This window comes from Pongo pygmaeus, chromosome 4 (assembly GCF_028885625.2).
Source record: "Pongo pygmaeus isolate AG05252 chromosome 4, NHGRI_mPonPyg2-v2.0_pri, whole genome shotgun sequence".
In the NCBI taxonomy this organism is placed as follows: Eukaryota; Metazoa; Chordata; class Mammalia; order Primates; family Hominidae; genus Pongo; species Pongo pygmaeus.
Genome location: NC_072377.2, coordinates 137,292,491 through 137,311,663, shown reverse-complemented (window position 1 = coordinate 137,311,663; position 19,173 = coordinate 137,292,491). Strand labels below are relative to the sequence as shown.

Below are 19,173 nucleotides of genomic sequence, written 5' to 3'. Positions count from 1 at the left end.
AGGCCAGACTAAGTGAACTCTTGTGCCTTCAGGCACCTACCCAACAGCCGTTCTCTCTTTTTCTTTTCTAACAGACTCCAGTTTTTTCAGATAGCCATGTGCCCAGCCCTAGAGGCAAATCATTGTTTTGTCATGTGGGAAATTATCTTAATGCAATGTAGCTTCCAAGTACCCTATCAGGTAAGCTGTCTGGAGATTATGAACAGAAAGACTCACAAACCAATTTAAGATACTTAAGTCACCCTGCTTATTGATCCAATTTAAAGCGTACAGTGAGAAGCTAGGGGAAAGAAGTGGGGTAGGTTAACCCAGTTAGGGTATGGGGTAAGCAAGTTGGAGGGAGCACACTGCCTGAATCCTGTGTTCCAGGGTTCACATACTATCCCTCTATATCCCCCCCAACCCCTGTCTCTCTCTCTCTTTCCCATTATCTGTCCACACTGACAATGTGATTATGAAAACAAGAAAATAAGAGTTAGCTTGGCGCGGTGGCTCACACCTGTTATCCCAGCACTTTGGCAGGCCGAGGTGGGAGGACTGCTTGGGCCCAGGAGTTAGAGACCAGCCTAGGCAACATGGTGAAACTTCCTCTCTACCAAAAAGATACAAATTAGCCAGGCCTGGTGCACACACCTGTAGTCCCAGCTACTTGGGAGGCTGAGATGGGAGGATTGATTAAGCCCAGGAGGTTGAGTCTGCAGCAGTGAGCTGTGATCACATCACTGCACCCCAGCCTGGGCGACTGATCGAGACCCTGTCTGAAAAAAATAAATAAATAAGTAAAGTGAGAAAGATAAAAGAAAACAGGAGTTAAGGTTGAACAAAGGGGCTCAGCAAACAAGGTGCCTAGAGCTAACATGCTTTATCAAAGAAGCCTAGGGGCAAATACACCGTCTAGACCCATAGCATATAATTTCCCTGCCAAGCAGCTGGGAAAGAGTACAGGAGGGACCAGAATGGGATCAAAGTGGGGGTCTCTAAGGGGACCAATTTGAGGATGACAGTTGTCCGTCTGGAATTAGTATGATCCTTGCCTTATAACTGGGGGTTTCCATCCCTTTCTATCTCCAAGTAATACTCTTGTGTGTTCTATCCTTTTAAATCTAAGCCTGACACCCATATGTTTCATGTATTCTATGTCTAGCATGTCTCTCAAGTTACCAACTTACTATCTATTCTTAACACAGCTTTTGAATTTTGCCTACTGTTTTTTGTTTTTCTTGCCTGCTACAGTAAATTTAAATATTCTCAGTAACACAGCCAACACACATTCCATTAGTCCAGGCCAACCTTTGGCAATCCTTTATATTCTGTGTGGTCAAATGACTCAGTTCTGGTCACTGAGATCTCGGGGCATTTTTAGTGGGGGATCTGGAAAGATTTTCTTCCTTGCTGAAAGGAAGAGCAATGCAAGGAGGAAGACCTTTGTTCCCTTTCCTCTCTTCCTATGTCTTCCACATCTGAACCAGTGGCTGGCATGTAACAGACACTCAACAAATACTTTGTTGAGTGAGTAAATGATGGATGCTGGTGCCTAGTCTTAACAGCTGTGACATTGAACTTGTGTTTCATCTTCTGATCAAGCTTCATTTCTGAGTCCAGGTTTGGGAAGGTGAAAGCAGGGTGGTGGAAATAAATCTTGTGATGGTAATTTATAATAATAATAATAATAATATTAGCAGCAGTTAACATTTATTGAAAAGCTTCCTCTGTGTCAGAAATAGTTTTAAGCACTTCACATGTAATCCTCACAATAACCGTATGAGGTAGAAATTATTATTATCCTCATTTTGCACATGAGGAAACTGAGCACAGAATATAAGTTTACTTACCTGAGTTCCCTCAGCTGGCAAATGATGGCCCTGGAATTAGAATTCAGACAACTGAGTTCAGAGAGCACACCCTTAGACACAGTGCCATTTGTATTAGGATTCTATTGCTGCCACAAACGTTGTGGCTTAAAACAGCACAAATTCATTGTCTTACAGTTCTGGAGGTCAGCAGTCCCACAGTCTTCCTGGGCTGAGATCAGAGTATTGGCAGGACTATGCTCCTTCTAGAGGCTATCGGGTAGAATTCATTTCCTTGCCATTTTCCGTTCTAGAAGCTGCCCAAATTCCTTGGCTGGTGGCTGCATCACTCTGATCTCTGCTTCTCTCATCGCATCTCCTTCTCCGACTCTTCTGCTTCCCTATTATAACGCAGCCCTATTACAAGGGCCCTTGGGATTTCACTGGGCCCACCTGAATAATCAGGGATAATCTCTCCATTTAAAAATCCTCAATTCAATCATATTTGCAAAATGCCCTTTGCCATGTAAGGTAAGATATTCACAGGCTGTGGGGATTAGGAAGTGGACGTCTTGTGAGGGGGCACTATTCTGACCACCATACCATCTTGCCTGTGGGGTCCCATAACCCATACTGCACTAGGTCCTGGATCAACAAGTCCCAAATCCTGCAGCAGAAGTTCTGCCATGAACGGAGGAGTATTCCCTTCAACCTTCTTCCACTTCCCCAAAGGCTTCTGCCTGGTTACCACTCTTTCACAATCCAGCTCCCCTGCTCCCCACCCCAGCAGGCGAGGAACACTTAGTAAACCGGTGATATGAACCAAGCAGATGAGTGCTGGGCCTTGGCCTCTTGTTCATGAGTTCATCTAGACTGGATTCTGTATGTTAATCAGGTCCTTAGCTTTCTCCATTTTCATTCCCAGTCAGATGGCCTCAGCCTTGTGGTGTGTGTTTCCTTTATTGTGAATTTACCGTCATTTCTACTTCTAATTCAACTTAGAGTAATTTCTCTTAGCTCCCTTGAATCCTTTCTTCCAATCTCCCTGGCCAACCCCTTGGTTCTAGGTAAAACTCTACCTCTCAGCTGTCTGAACTTGCACTCAGTGGTTTCCCTGGATTCCTCTCAGCAGCAGCCTTTTCCAGACCCATTTTGTCTGTCTGAATACATTTCCTCCAGAGAGGTGGTTTGTCAGACTTATTTTTAGCTGCAGAAGAACCCTTTGTTGAAATGAAAGCCTTATATATGAAGCAGGCGGAATGGCGCTGTTTGGGGAGGTTGTAGAGCTCCACCAGATGAGTGTTTGTCCCGCATGGCCCCTTTTGACCCAGTTTGAAAAGCATTGCTCTGCAGACCCCTCTCGTTTTAAGTCTTGCCTTGCTGATTTGCCTGTCCTTAGTTAACTCTCTCCTTCCTGATGGCTTCTTCTAGCGCCTTAAACAGCATGAAGCATTCTTTCTCTCTCTCCACTTCCCTCATGCCCTCTGAAGGTCACGTTTTTCCAAAAAAGCAAAACCCTTTAACTTCCTCATCTCTGCCTAGTGGTGTCACCATGTGGGGCTTCCTCTCACCTGCTTGTATCCCACCTGTTCATGGCTGCAGAGATGGAGACCATGCTGATACAAGCTGGAGCTGGGTGGCCTCTCTGTAATGGGAGCATCTTGAAGTCCTCCACTTCTATAGATTGTAGCTGTTTGGTTACTGGACAGTTGACATATTTTTTTTCCAGGTAATTTTTTTTTTTTTTTTAAGATGGAGTCTCACTCTGTCACCAGGCTGGAGTGCAGTGGCAGGATCCATGCTCATTGCAACCTCCACCTCCCAGATTCAAGCAATTCTCCTGCCTCAGCCTCCAGAGTAGCTGGGATTACAGGTGCACACCACCACGCCCAGCTAATTTTGTATTTTTAGTAGAGATGGGGTTTTGCCATATTGGCCAAGCTGGTCCCGAACTCCCGATCTCAGGTGATCTGCCTACTTCAGCCTCCAGAAGTGCTGGGATTACATCCATGAGCCACCGTGCCCAGCTCCCCCCTTTTTTTTTTTTTTTTTTTTTTTTTTTTTAAAGAGATGGGGTCTCACCCTGTACCCAGGCTGGAGTGCAGTGGCTTGATCATAGCTCACTTCCGTTTCAATCTCTCAGGCTCAAGTGATTCTCCTGCTTCAGCTTCTTGAGTAGCTGTGACTACAGGAGTGCACCACTATACCCGGTTAATTTTTAAAATTTTTAGTAGAGATGAGATATCTTTATGTCTTCTAGCCTGGTCTAGAACTCCTGGGCTCAAACCATCTTTCTGCTTTGACCTCTGAAAGTGCTAGGATTACAGGTATGAGCCACTGCACCTGGCCCCGAGAATTCTTTTTGGCCACAACTACGTTAAAGGAGCAGAATGCTTCCACCTGGGAGAGGCCCAGGGTTCTAGGGGAGGCCACGGGCAGAATCTTTGAATAAGTTTCGTGGAGCTCCTTGTAAAGCTGCCGTCAATGCCCTGTCCTTAGACCCTCCAGGCCAGGCTTGGAGTGGGGTCTGCTCCCCTGCTGGCAGCTCTGGACCATAGAGTTGCTGCAGGGATCCCTGTGGACTCAGGGACTGGAGACCTGTGGGTGTCTCTGGCCCATTCCCTGAGGGCACCCTGGACGTCATGAAACTTGAGGCTTACATTTCCAGGTCACTCACTTGCTTGTGTCCCTTCTAAGTCCTGTTCTTTTCTCATTCTAAATAAGTAATTACATCCATATCTAATTTTGTCTTTATAACTGTGTATTCTTTTAAATTAAAAAAAATTTTTTTTGAGACAGGGTCTCGCTTTGCCACCCTGGCTGGAGTGCAGCGGCGAAATCTCAGCTTGCTGCAGCCTGGATCTCCTGGGCTCAAGTGATCCTCCCACCTCAGCCTCCCAAGTAGCTGGGGCTACAGACCTGTGCCACCACACCCGGCTAAGTTTTTAATTTTTCATAGAGATGGGGATCTCACTATGTCACCCAGGCTGGTCTCGAACCCCTGGGCTCAAGCAATCCTCCCACTATGGCATCCCAAAGTGCTGGGATTACACATGTGAGCCACCATGCCCTGCCAGTGTATTCTTTTCCTAAAAGAAAGCCTTCCAAATCCCACAAGCTTCAGGCTCCACAAAACCAGGCTGCATCCCTGAGAACCCTGGATTCAGGACTGTCTCAGGGAACCCAGGGACTCATGGGCTAGGCGTGCTTCTTCTATGAAAAAAGGCAGAGATTCTCATCTCCAGGGCTTTCCAAGGTGTCCCTGGTGCTCTGTCTCCAGGACATCCATGCTAAATGCTCTGGTAGAAGGCAGAGAGGCATCCTGCAGCATGAGGGTACACTGTGGAATTCCGAGGCACAGGACAGCTAGAAACCCATGAGGCCAGGGAAGGGCTGCTTTCTGCTGGCTGTTCCTTCTGTGCCACATGGCTCCCTGTACTCAGCCTCAGTACAAACTCTTGCCAATCTTTCTGGCAGGCATAAGAATGTGGTTCCTTCTCTCTAGGCTAACTTTTCCATCAGGCCAGGACTCCTGATCTAGGCCTCAACCTGGCAGCACTGCCGTGAGACTGTAATTCCTCAATCTGGCTTTTAAGAATTCTGGTTTTCAAAATGGGAGAGTTTGCCTGCCAGCTGAGACATCTCAGGACTTTGGAATTCAGTAGGCTCTTCGAGTCTGTTCTTATTTTGTATTGTTTCGGCAGTCACTGGGACAAGTCAGACCTCAAAGCCAGAGGTAACATGTGCTGCTTTAAAAATGTGCAGAAAGTCAGGCATGGTGGCTCACACCTGAAATCCCAACACTTTGGGAGGCCGAGGTGAGCAGATCACTTGAGATCAGGAGCTCAAGACCAGCCTGGTGAACATGGTGAAACCCCGTCTCTACTAAAAATACAAAAATTAGCTGGGCATGGTGGTGGGCACCTGTCTGTAATCCCAGCTACTCGGGAGGCTGAGGCAGAAGAATTGCATGAATCTGGGAGGCACAGGTTGCAGTGAGCCGAGCTCGAGCCACTGCACTCCAGCCTGGGCAACAGAGAGAGACTCTGTCTCAATAAATAAATAAATAATAAAAATAAAAATGTGTAGGGACACTGCTGCTTACAGATTATGGATGAATGCTTCCCCACAGAACTTCTCTTTCTCAATTCCTAACAAAATCAAAGAAAGTAAATAAAACAAGGGAGTAAAATCTATTATCAGCAATCAACACAATAAACTTCCAAATTGACATCTAAAGACATAGAGGATTCTGGAGTGGCAAGGAATGGCACCACACGTCTCTGCTCCCTACCCTGTCCCGAGTGCCCAGAAATGGACCAAAACCTGAACATTCCTCCTATGGCTCCTGAATCTGAAAAGAAGCAGATGTGAGTCATGCCCTGTCTTCTTCCTCTTCTGAATGAGCTGTATTAAAAAGCATGCCGGGGGGAGATGGGGAAGCAGGGAGCACGAGCCACCAAGCTGACTTGGCTGATGGAAATAAAGTCTCCAGAACAACACTCCCCATGGGGAAACTGACCCTGAGTTCTGCCCCTTCCTCAGAAAAGGTGTATAGAGTCCTGCTTTCTGCCCCAGTTAGGTGGCATGAGCCCGTACAGGACATTAAAAAGGCTCTCAGGACAGGAGCATGCTGAGGCATTCCAACAAAGACCGCAGGCTGCTTCAGCTCAGCTGTCCCCTCCAGACTACCAAAAAGTGTAGAGAACCTAAATACTCAGCCTTCTGCTTAGCTCAGAGGGAAAAATAGGGTCTCAAACAGTGGGGAGACGTCAGTAAGCTCTTCTCCCTGCTGCTGTGTTACAGTGGCATAAAGAAGGTCTGGACAGAGCCACCAAACCAGAAAGAAAAGAAATGGATGCAAACACATGGCAGCAAAATATTAATGATAAATAAGGGGAAAAACAGAGAGCGAAAGATGCGGGCTCCTCCCCACCCCTAAAAAAACCTTAAGGAATTTCTTGCAACTGCTTCATATTATGAAATAACTTAAGAATATGAATTTAATAAAGTGGGGGCTCAACGATAGGATGCTAGAACACAAGAATGGGATGGAAAGGCAACAAGTTGAGGACAAAACCTATTATTATAGACAAACAAATTAGAACTAACAAGAAAGAGAATGGGCCCCATTGAAACTCAAATTACTGAATTAGGGCAGCTAAACTAGGCAAAGAGATTAAAGCAATTAGAATTAGTAGAAACGAAAGACAGACAAAGCTGATCTGATATAAAAATTAATTAAGATCCCTGAAGAAGAGAAATCAGAAAGAGAACCAAAAGAGAATTCCTTTAATGGAGAAACAAACAAGTAAATTTCAAAACTAAAGCTGCAGATTGAAAGAACACACTATATTCCAGAAAAGCTTGATTTGAAATGTTTACTACTAAGACATCTTAGTTAAGTTACTGAACCTAAAAAAAAATGATGAAGAGTGACTTCTTTAGGCATTCAAGCAGAAAAAAAATGTCTCCTATAAAGGGGAAAATTCAGGCTGGTCTCAGTCTTCTTCCCAGAAGAAAAAGAGGCAAAACCTACCACATTCAGTGGGAAAGATGAAACTCAAGGATATTATACCCAGCCAAGATATGGTTCCAGTATCGAGGCACAGACAGATACTCTTAAACATCGAAAATACTTCCTGGAAAAACAGCTTAATGATTAATTTAGTCCATGAAGAGATGAACAAAAATAAAGAACTTGCAAATGGAAAAAAAAGCCTTGGTAAAAAGACTAACAATGACCATTGAATTCATTTTAATTCAGAATATTTATCAACTAACTATGAAGTTATGTTTACAAAACAGAATATGAGTGTTATAAACATGGATAATGTAACAATAATATGTAACTAAGGAAGCAGGTCAGTCAGAGATGGAAAGAATCATGAGAGCTAATTTTTCAAAGCAATGAACACACTGAACACACATACACACACACTCACACACTCATATGTCACTGAAATGTGTGTTTTAAGAAAATAACTCTAACCTCAGTGTTTTTTACAATTTTCGTTTAACCTCGGAGGTATCTTTTAGGAAGTAATATCTCTTGTGGTCAAGAAACATTCTTTGAAGTTCAACTCTTTCTTCAGTTTCAACTTCTTTGTCTTCTTTTAAATTCAAGTAAAATTAAGTACTTTTAATTTAAATAGCATCTGTATTATGGCCCAGATTCCTATAAAGTATCTCTTATTATCTTTCCGCCTACCAGTAAATATACATAGAAAGTTTTCTGGAATGATATAAATGTAGTGTTCATGATGGTGATTTCTGAGTGGTGGGATTGGGATAATTTAAACTTCTCTGTATTGTTCAAATTATTTAAAATGTACATATATCACTTAAAAACATGCAATTTTCCTTTAAAAGGGGTGGAAGGCTAAGAAATTATCTGTGGCTGATTCTGGTGGTGTATGGCTGATTATTTGCTTGGTTGTCATTTTTTATATTTTAATTTTCTAATAAACAAAAATTTCATAGTATTAGAAAAAAAGATTTTCAGGCATCTCACTGGAACGGATAGTCCAGAAACAGACTTGGCAGAGACGGCTGCAGCCTCCCAACATCTGCTCTCCTCTAACATTTTATGGACTTTTTAGCTGTGCACATGATAGCCAGAATAAAGACCCCATTTTCCAGCTCTGGCCAATAGCATGTAAGCAGAAGTGCCACATGGCAGCTTCTGGAATCCTCTGAGAGTTGGCTTATTTGCACTGTATTACTATCATTGCCTCTTGCTGCCTGGAATGCAGATATCACCATATTGGACCATGAGAGCAAGACCACGTAAGGCCAAGCAACAAGAAGAAAGTGTGCGTAGAGAGTCGCATAAGCCCTGGACTACCTACCTGGACAATGTAAGAAAGGAAGACGTTTCTATCTTGTTGAAGCAGCTGAATGTAATCCTAACTGATGCACAACCTGTGCACACATACAGAAATGTCGTCTGTGATACCATTTGCATTGTACATCAGAGGGGAAAGATGAAACAACTGGTTTGGCATACACGTACACAAATTGCCTAGATGTGAAGGAGTTAAAAAAAAAGTTTTATAAGAAAATTTATTCTTTTCTCACAAACACGGTATCTTTGTGAAGTTAGGGAAGGGTCTTTATTTTTAGAAGCCAAAGTAAAAATAATAAAATAACAAGTACACTTGACAACATCAAAAATTTAAACTTCTACATGACAAAAGAAAGTATAAACAAAAGTAAAAGACAAGCAAGAGGCCTGAAGGGCAGCATTTCCTGAAGCAAAATCTTGTCATGTTCAAGTTCAGTGTGGTGCTGGGTATGTACACAGGGTAGAGACGGGGGCAACAAAGTGTGGGTAGAGCTGTATATTCCCCTTTCTTTTGCACAGAAAATGCATATTAGCTGATCAAAAGCTCTGAGGACTTCTACAGAACCCTGTCTGTGTATGGAACTCAGCATTCCCCAGTTATTTGACGGTGGGACCAATCTTTTTGTGGTAAAATCTATGAACTAACCTCTAGGTGTATACGAAACACTCAGAAATGCTGCCATAAGAAATAACTCCCTCTCCCTCTCCTTCTCCCCCTCCCCCTCCCCCTCCCCTTTCTTCGGTCTCCCTCTCCTTTTTTCGGTCTCCCTCTGTTGCCAAAGCTGGACTGTACTGCCGTGATCTCGGCTCGCTGCAACCTCCCTGCCTCGGGCTCCTGTGATTCTCTTGCCTCGGCCTGCCGAGTGCCTGGGATTGCAGGCACGCGCCGCCACGCCTGACTGGTTTTTGTATTTTTGGTGGAGACGGGGTTTCGCCGTGTTGACCGGGCTGGTCTCCAGCTCCTGGCCTCCAGTGATCTGCCCGCCTCGGCCTCCCGAGGTGCTGGGATTGCAGATGGAGTCTCGCTCACTCAATGCTCAATGTTGCTCAGGCTGGAGTGCAGTGGCGTGATCTCCGCTCGCTACAACCTCCACCTCCCAGCTGCCTGCCTTCGCCTCCTAAAGTGCTAAGATTACAGCCTCTGCCCCGCCGCCACCCCGTCTAGGAAGTGAGGAGCGTCTCTGCCTGGCCGCTCATCGTCTGGGATGTGAGGAGCCCCTCTGCCCGGCCGCCACCCCGTCTGGGAGGAAGTGAGGAGCACCTCTGCCCGGCCGCCCCGTCTGGGAGATGAGGAGCACCTCTGCCCGGCCGCCCCGTCTGGGAGGTGAGGAGCGCCTCTGCCCGGCCGCCCCATCTGGGAAGTGAGGAGTGCCTCTGCCCGGCCGCCCCGTCTGGGAGGTGAGGAGCGCCTCTGTCCGGCCGCCACCCTGTCTGGGAAGTGAGGAGGACCTCTGCCTGGCCGCCCCGTCTGGGAGGTGAGGAGTGCCTCTGCCCGGCCACCCATCGTCTGGGAAGTGAGGAGCGCCTCTGCCCGGCCGCCCATCGTCTGGGAGGCTCCTCACCTCTGGGAGGTGAGGAGCGCCTCTGCCCGGCCGCCTCCTCTGGGAAGTGAGGAGCGCCTCTGCCTGGCCGCCCCGTCTGGGAAGTGAGGAGCGCCTCTGCCCAGCCACCCATCGTCTAGGAGGTGAGGAGTGCCTCTGCCCGGCCACCACGTCAGGGAAGTGAGGAGCGCCTCTGCCCGGCCGCCCATCCTCTGGGAGGTGAGGAGCGCCTCTGCCCGGCCGCCCCGTCTGGGAAGTGAGGAGCGCCTCTGCCCGGCCGCCCTGTCTGGGAGGTGAGGAGCGCCTCTGCCCGGCCGCCCTGTCTGGGAGGTGTACCCAACAGCTCCGAAGAGACAGCGACCATCGGGAGCGGGCCATGAGGACGATGGCAGTTTTGTTGAAAAGAAGGGGGGGAAGTGTGGGGAAAGGAAGGAGAGATCAGATTGTTGCTGTGTCTGTGTAGAAAGAGGTGGGCATAGGAGACTCCATTTTGTTCTGACTAGGAGAAATTCTTCTGCCTTGGGATGCTGTTGATCTATGGCCTTTCCCCCAGCCCCGTGCTCTCTGAAACATGTGCTGTGTCAACTCAGGGTTAAATGGATTAAGGGCGGCGCAAGATGTGCTTTGTTAAACAGATGCTTGAAGGCAGCATGCTCTTTAAGAGTCATCACCACTCCCTAATCTCAAGTACCCAGGGACACAAACACTGCAGAAGGCCGCAGGGACCTCTGCCTAGGAAAACCAGAGACCTTTGTTCATGTGTTTATCTCCTGACCTTCTCTCCACTATTATCCTATGACCCTGCCATATCCCCCTCTCCGAGAAACACCCAAGAATCATCAACAAATACTTAATTAAAAAAAAAAGAAATAACACTTTGCCATGTGAGAAATGATTGTTATATTCACCTTTTGAGCCCTCATAGATAATTCTCACTCTTTTAGAAGTTCTGACCAGCAGCAGCATAAAATGAGAGAAATTTCGGCATTGTGGAATAGGAGGAAATTCTCCTGTTTACTCCTACAGAGTAGAGTGAATATATCCCAAAAGAAGGAAGTCACCTGTACTCTGAGCTTTTCCTTCTCATAGCTACTGGCCGGGACTGTGAGAAGTACATGTTTTGAAATATTTCCAATTAGAGATAAAAGACCATTTTAAAGATAATTTAGGGCTAGTCCCAGAGAGTTGTAATGCAGAACTGCCATACGGATGGCAGTTGGTCGTGATTTCTTGTTAGTTATAGGGAAAGAAAATGGAAACAGTAGATATAGTCTAGGATGATCAATTCAGTATTCACCACACGTTCTCTGGGCTCTGACATTAAGGCCCTTGTAGTCTAGAAAGGGAGATTTTATTTAATATTATATTTTACATACAACTTAAAGCCTTTTACTTATGTTATTTAATCCTGTAACATAGGTGCTATTCTTGTTCTCATTTTTAGGACCAGGGAAGGGAGGCATAGTTAAGTAACTTGCCTAGCTAAGGTTAAAAAGCTAGCAGGATTCCACCAGGAAGGTTTGCCATAGATCCAGCTTCCCTAACCACTGCTCTGCTCTATTTCTTGTAGATAACTTTAATACAGCATGGGAAACAGCAGCATAGAGAGAGGAGCAAAGTGAAAACATTGTCAGGAAGGTCCAGCGGGAAATCAGTCCACCTTGGGGACAAGCTGCAGTTTGCCTAGGAGAGTGAGGAGGGGAAAGCCAAATCAGGGTGACAAGGTCAAACAGCAGAGCGGGGGCTCCTCTTAAGCCAGGTGTGCTAAGTCGAACGTGGTCTTTAGGCACCTCCAGTCAGCAGAAGTTTCTGAGTAGGAGAAACAGGTCAGGTTGCTTCTCAGCATACTGGGGTGAGGGGTGTGTGTGGAGGGTGGACCAACCTGGGATGAGGCCAGTGGGGGGTAGGGGGCAAACCTTGCCACATTCTCAGAAAGAGCAGAGAGAAAGGCAGAGGGAAGAGAAAGAAACGGGGTTTCAGAGGATTTGGGAGCTGCTTTTGTATGGATTGTCAGTGAGAAGGATACAGAACCTCCTAAGGCCTCCGACCCTGGCCTAAGTGTTAATTTTCTGAATGTTTTGAGCAGTGACATTAGCGGAGAGAACGTGCACGCATTGGGAGCGGTCATCCTCTTTGCACAATGGTGGGACTCCATTAAGACGTTGTCCCAAGCCCTTGGGACAGGCAGGGTGATGGACACTTGCAATCTGACGCCTTGACCGTCGAGCTCTGCTTTTCTATTGCAGGAATCCCAACCTAAACTGCGCATCCTGCTCGTTGGTTGCACAAGGAGCCGAAGGCTGGTCCCTTGCCCGGGAAGGCCGCCTGGGCGGACGCGCGGGTCCCGCCGGGGTTCCCGCCCTAGCTCCGGCCGGAGCATCAGGTGGGGCCCAAGACACCCGCAGACTAGGCTGCCGCGGCCTCTCCCGGATCCGACGGGTCTCCCGCAGCTTGTCCACACTCTGGTTGGTGGTCCCAGCACATTTGCAGGCTCCAGCGGGTGGAGACGGCTTGGTGGGGGAGATCTCTAGGACGCACGCCGTGCCCCACTTCCCCCTCACGGGAAAGGCTTCCCAGCGCGCGGACCCAGGAGACTCTCACCCAGGCTTGGCCCCAGGCTCCACGGGACACGCAGAGGCCCGCCGGGCACCGGCCCCGAGCCCTTCGACACTGCCGTCCCGGTCCCCCAACGCGCGGACTACAAGTCCCAGCAGTCCCCGCAGTTGGCACCTCCCGCCTCGCCGCGGAGACCCCCGGCCGTCCAAGCGGCGGGGCTCCGGCTGCGCTCGTGGCCGGGCCGGGCGGAGAGGCCGGTCCCGCGGGCGGGGGCAGGGGCGGCTCCGCGGCTTCTCCCGCCGCCGCCGCCGCCAAGGGGAGTTTCCAGGAAGTGGCCATATTGGATCCATTCAGCCGCAGCCGCCCGGGCGGAGCGCGTCCCGCAGCCGGCTGGTCCCTGTCGCTGCCCCTGCGCTGGTCCCAGCCCACCCGCCCGGTGCGGAGCTCGCCATGGCGGCCACCGACCTGGAGCGCTTCTCGGTGAGGGCCCCGCTGGGCCGCGGCGCGCGCGGGAGGCGCGGGGCGCAGGAGGGGCCGCCCTGCAGCTGGCGGGGGGCGCGAAGCGGGCTGTCAGCGCCGCACGGCCGGGCCTCGACGCCGGGCCAGCTCGAGGACCCCGGCGCGGGCTCTCGGCCGCGCTGCGAGGGGTCCCGGAACGTCGGGCGGCCTGCCTTGCCGGGCGGCTGGTCGGGGTCGCTTCCTGGGGCGCAGGCAAGGCAAACCCCTTTCGCGGGAAGGAGCAAAGACCCGCCTGGCTCCGGGCAGGTGCGAAGACAGAGTGGCGCCCGCGGGGCCGCAGGTGAGGGTCCGGGACACTCCGGACCCTATCGCCCAGGGTGTTTCTTTCTGCACACTTGGGGAAGAGTCCTAGCTAGCCGCACAGGTGCTGCGGGGTAGGTACAGCCGGGGAGGATGGAGGCCCCAGGATCCGAGGGAGTCTCCCACACAAGCTTAGGACAGTTGCAGACTTGAGTCCTGAAGACCCCTGGCCTGCTTTTCCTTCCTCCCCCGCTCCCCTCTGCCCCCGCTCCCCACGCCGGAATCCGGGGTGCGACTCCAGGCAGGTCAGGCCTCAGTGGTCGGGTCTGCGGCAGCCATTCGCCAGGAGCTGGAGGGATTCCAGACTCAGCCCAGTGGACGTTTATTTGGGCTCCAGTCCAGGTCCTCAGAAGGTTGACGTCCCTGGTGGTCCCTGCAGGGGTCTCACTGGGCCTGAGCCTGCCGATAGCCAACTTACTAAAGGTTTTCATAATTCACTCGGGGGAGGGAGGCCTTTGGGGGGGTTGTATCTGGACATCCCCTGCTGTCTAAGGCTGGATCTGGGTGTGTCTGGGAGGCTAGGCTGTGACAGTGAAGGAAGCTGTGTCCTCTTGCCAGCATGTGAGGCCCTGGTCGGCTGGAAGGGGGAGGAGGGGGAGAAGGAGGAGGAGGAGGAGGGAGGCCCAGGGCTGTTGGAGGGAAGGGGGAATTCTGAATATGTGAACGATAACGAATTGGTTCTGGGGCTAAATAAGGGAGCCAGGACTTATGTAATTAATGCTATAAATACTGTCATCCCAATTTGTATATGTAAATTTTCCGTTTAATCTGAAAATACATTTCTTAGTCTACTTTGGAAATGTGCATGACTAAAGCAGGAGCTCTTGGTTTCATAATTTCTAGACTCGGGTGTTTTATTCCCATTGGAGAGGGGGCTGTATGTCAGTTAAGTCAGTTTAAATACATGAGGAACAGATTCAGAGGCTGGGCTACTCAGAGATTCACTTCGCCCCGTATTATAAATTGGAATTTATGTACCAGAGGAGGGCAGTGCCTGAATCCTAACAGACCTGCTGATTAGCTGGAGGCCAAGAGACCCGTGAGTGCCTGGGTGTCTCTGCATGTGTGTCTGTGTGCATTTTCTGTGCCCAGCTGAGCAGAAAGTTATGTCTAGGTCTTGTCTGTGGCCAGAAGTTTAACAGTTGATCTTGCAGGTGGGAGAGGTATGTAGAGAAACCAGAATCAGACAGCCTGATAGGAATCCTAGACACTCCTTGTTGGCCATGTGACCTTGAGAAGGTTGTTTAACCCCTTGGTGCTCTCATGTGTATAATGGGATAGAAATATTACTTCCCTCATAGAGGTATTGTGAGGATTCAACAAGAGAATCCAGGGGAGGTACTTAGCGCTGTGTCTGGCACATGGTAAGGACACAATAAATAATATATGCTACTTATTGTCCACGTGGATGTGAGGACTGGCCCCCTATGTAAGAAGGGAGCAGAGGATGCATTTGCCCTGTTCATGGCACTCTCTGTAGAGCTTCCATCCCTGCTCGTCCAGACATGGTCCTCAGAGGGTTAGCTGAGAGGCCAGGCTGTGGGCTGGTCAAGCCTTCCCCTGGGGTCCTGTGTTTGCTCTCGGACCATTCCTGTGAGGAGTTTGGGTATTAGCTGCGGGGTGGCCAGGGCACAGAGAGGGGACTGACTCAGGCAAGGGCGTAGAGACTGAGCGCAGGGCCTTGGTTGCTATGCCAGCTTCAGCTGGAGGGATGGACACCTTCCACACCCTCTGCACTTGGGGCTGTCAGCCTCCTGGAAGGGCTTGGATAGGGTTGGATTTGGGTGGAGACCTTGGGTGGAGTTTGGCCTGAATTTAAGTCTGGACTCCATTCACCCTTCCTGGCTTGTCATCTTGGGAAAATCATTTCTGCCTTTATCTTGCTGTTAAATGGGCAGAGCACTGGTTCCTCAAAGAGTTTATGGAGGGTTAATTGCAGTCCGTGGCATGTTTGGAAATATGCTGAGGTGTCTCGCAAGCCCCAGGATGTGATGGAGCCGTGACAGGTCTACACTGTCCCTCTGGCCAGCTCAGTGGTCAGACTAGCCCTGCAGGCCTGAGAATTGTCCTGACCTGGAGCTTAGACAGCATACAGAGTTGTACTTTGAGATGGATGTGTGCTGGGTTCCTGTGTGCTCGCATAGCATGGTGTACACACCACAGGCCAACAGCCTTGGCATCCTGACTGGGCTCTGCTCCACCCTAGATCAGTATTGGGGTGAGGGTTGGCATCCCCTGTGTGTGGGTGTGTGGAGCAGCCCTCTGAGGAGGGTGTGTTGCCCCTTGCCCTCCTTGGGCAGCCAGACTCCTGTCCACTCTTGCTGTGTCCCTCCTCCTAACCGGAACCTTGACTCTGGGGCTCAGCCCTTCCTTCCCCGAGGGCCAGCTCCGGTGTTTTCTCCTGCCAGAATCTCACAGGTTCAGACCCCGTGGTGAGCGACCCTTTAGGGCTTGGGGAAAGTGAAGCTGAGGGGGAGAGGAAGAAACGTGCAGCACGCAGCCTCACACTGGCGTTCTTCCCAGCCAGTCACTTACCCCATCTCTGCTTTATCCCCAGCACCATCTGTCACTTCCGTTGTCACCCCCACAATCTTGATACTTCCCCAAGAAGCAGGCTCTCCAGGGAGTACCTAGTCCCTCCTGAAGCAGGAATTGAGAGCCCGCACCCAAGTGGGGCTCAAGGTCTCTGTCAGAGTGGTATCTCCCCATCTTGTAAAAACGGCCAGTAGCCTCCTTGCTGAGCCATGCCGAAGAAAAAAGGGAGCTGAGCAAGAGATGCCTGTGCAGCTCTCAGGGCACATGTGAGCACCACCTGCAGAGCCGCAGCTCTGCCCTCTCCCCCAGGAGGTGAGTCTGCCTGCCCTCCCTCCTTCTTGGGCATCAGACCATGCTATGTGTGCCCACCTTAGGAAGGTCTGCTTGGGGTCTTGATTGCAGTGGGTCAGAGCTGCGGGGCTGATGGGAAGCATTGGTCATCCCAGGGAGCACATGCTAAAAGACTGACCATGATAGGAACAGAGAGGATGGCAAGGAGGAGACTGAGCTCAGGGCCAAGGAGGAGGGAGACTGGATGGAGCCTGGGAACCAGGCTTGTGTCAAAAACCTTGGATGGCAAGGAGGGCAGTGGGTGCTTTGAGCGCATTATCTTGTTGATGCCAACAGCCCAAGGTTGGGTGAGGATGCAGACTTTGGTCATTGGCTAGTAAAGGTAGGGGGAACAAGATCCAAATTCCAATACCAGAGATGACAGAGAGGGTGAATACCTTGGCGTTTTGAGCCCTCGGATGGGCTAGGTGGAAGCATATTTGGGGCAGTAACTACCACAAATGTCTCTGTGGCTCAAGTCCAGCTACCAGAGGCGAGCAGCTGCAGGATGATAGAGCAAAGGGCCCGAGGGCCAGCTGGCCTCTGTGTGTCCCTTGCAGCCTCCCCAGCCTTCCTGCCTCTGTACTGCCAGCTTGGGTTTCAGGATCCCCAGGCATGGCCCCCAAGGCAAAAGCTTTGCCAGATAACCAGATGCAGATCTATGCATGCAGGAGGGAGACACATCTGCCTGGGGAAGAGACGCCCTCCCAAGGTCTCCATGCCCTTGTGGTAGAGCTGGGGCACTCTGTTGGCTTCTTTTGGAGCCATCTGGACCTTCAGAGCTCCTCTAAGAACTGGGGCTGGGAAGAGGCAGCGGAGGACGGGGCAGGAGGCATCTTGGCTCTGTGTGCAGTTGCCCTACATGTTCTTGGGGCAAATTAGATATTCTCAGGACACACGGCTTTCAGGTGTTCCCTATCCTAGAGGTCAAATTAGAGGGACAGAACCAGCAGAGGAAGGTACAGGGGCCCATGTCTGCTGGCAGGTGGCTGGCTGTTTTCTGAGGGGGCTCCAGGGCTTGGGCTGCCTGATGCTTGGGGTTCAGGAGGGGCTGTGGGTATGGACCCAAGCCCACTTGCCAGACCTGGCTCTTGGGCCTGGGTACAAACCTGACATTCTGCCTGGTGTTGGAGTGAACGGACAAGCAGCAGAGAAGTATAGCAGTGCCACCCCCATACCTCTGCCAACCCGTATTGGTGCCCATGCATTCCTCCATCCCTTTCCAGCACTGGCATCCATCCTGGGGTTGGACAGAAGATGGGGCACCTTTGCTGCCCACATTCTTCCTCCAAGGGTTTCATTTGCTGTGAAACAGAGGCTGCCTTCTCCTGCCAGTGATACCCAGACCACTCATGGCTTTCGCTGTTACAAGGCAGTGGTGGCTGCCACTGGAGTCCCTGAGCTAAGTAAGAAAATATGAATGCCTGGAGTTCTAGTACATTCTGCAGCCCAGAGCGCCTTCCCCATCTCCTCTGTGGTGGGATAGACCACTCCCTCTCAGGCAGCACAATAAAGGCCAAGAATGTGTCTGTCCTAGGCCTGGGGGTTGGGGTGGCGAGTACTGGCCCAGCTACCAGTAACTCTGCTGTTAGCTTCCTGGAAATCTGATTTTGATGGGAAAAGCTTGAAACACACTATCCCAAATTAATAAGCTCCAGTCTGGCTGGCTGTGTGCAGAAAGGAAAGACTGCCTCTTAGTGAGACAGAGAAACAGAGAGAATGGAGTATTGGGGTCAGGGGATGGTTTTGCTCCCAAAATTCCTTCTCTTCCCAGGATGGGTGGAGTAGGACTAGCCTTGCGAGGATGATTGGCTTCCTGTTACCTTGACTGCCGTCATGCTGGGACCATGGAGGGTGATCCTTGCTTGAATCTTCTCTCAAGTTTTCTGTTGCCACTGTAGGAGAAAGATGCTTTGGCTCCCAGGTGTCCTCTTGATTTGGGACAGGTATATCCTGCCTCTAGTCTTCCCTTCCTGGCCCCGGGTAGCAGCATCCCACCCCCACCCTCCCACATATGTCTCCTTGGTTATTTCCCGTAACCTCTGACCTGGGCTTAGAGGCTTGCTGTGGAATCCTGGGACCAGAGCCGAAGCCTTTCCTGGGAAAATTCCTAGGATTCCTCTCAGGCTCAAGGACAGTTGTGCTTATGACCGCGACCACGGGTTCTGGCTAGAGGTCTCTGCTCTGGCTATTTAAGGCCCAGGCTGCTGGGAGGAGCTGGAGCCGGGGCTAGCATAGTTTGTGCCAGGAACATGGGTGGAGAAAGTTTCCAGTGGTCCATTGACTCCTGGGTCCATTGCTCAGTTACTTAATAGGGCCACCCCCAGGGCTGGAGCTCCCCTGGGGAGTGGGCTTCCTGTCTGCCTCACTGGGTATACAGGTGAGTGGGTGCTAGGCATGGGAGCCCAGAGGAAGAAAAGCATCCACAGTCCAAGGCACTGGAGAACTCTGGAAGGCCTGGGGTCTGGGGGCTGCTCTTTGTCCATTACTCAGTAGCCAATCCACCTATGGTGGGGTATCCTTTCTACTCCCACTGCAACAACCAGCCTAGTTTGGGGGTTTAGATCACAGGGGTCTTTATTCACCCACAGCTTCTCCAGCTCAGTTGGCTTAGAGATTCAGTAGATTGCCAGTTCCTTCTGGATAAAAAACCTTTTTTTGTGTGTGGGCAACCATGAGATGCAATTTCTTCCCAGATCCCACCTTGTTTCTTGGTAAAAGGGACAGCTCCTCTTGGCTGGTGATGAGTGCTGCT

At 50.2% G+C, this 19,173-nt stretch overlaps 1 protein-coding gene across 6 annotated transcripts in view; it reads left to right on the top strand.

Moving 5' to 3' along the window:
- Window positions 1–12,911: 12,911 nt before the first annotated feature.
- Window positions 12,912–19,173, top strand: part of SEPTIN8 (septin 8) — a 27,005-nt gene continuing 20,743 nt past the window's right edge. For 2 of the 6 annotated variants that reach the window (XM_054487389.2, XM_054487388.2), the window contains exon 1: window positions 12,914–13,214. In XM_054487389.2, coding sequence (XP_054343364.1) covers window positions 13,185–13,214 — 30 coding nt within the window. In that variant the 5' untranslated portion in view covers window positions 12,914–13,184. Of the gene's footprint in view, window positions 13,215–19,173 lie in introns of all 6 variants that reach the window. The other 4 variants (XM_054487391.2, XM_054487390.2, XM_054487395.2 and 1 more) reach the window with 4 other exon arrangements.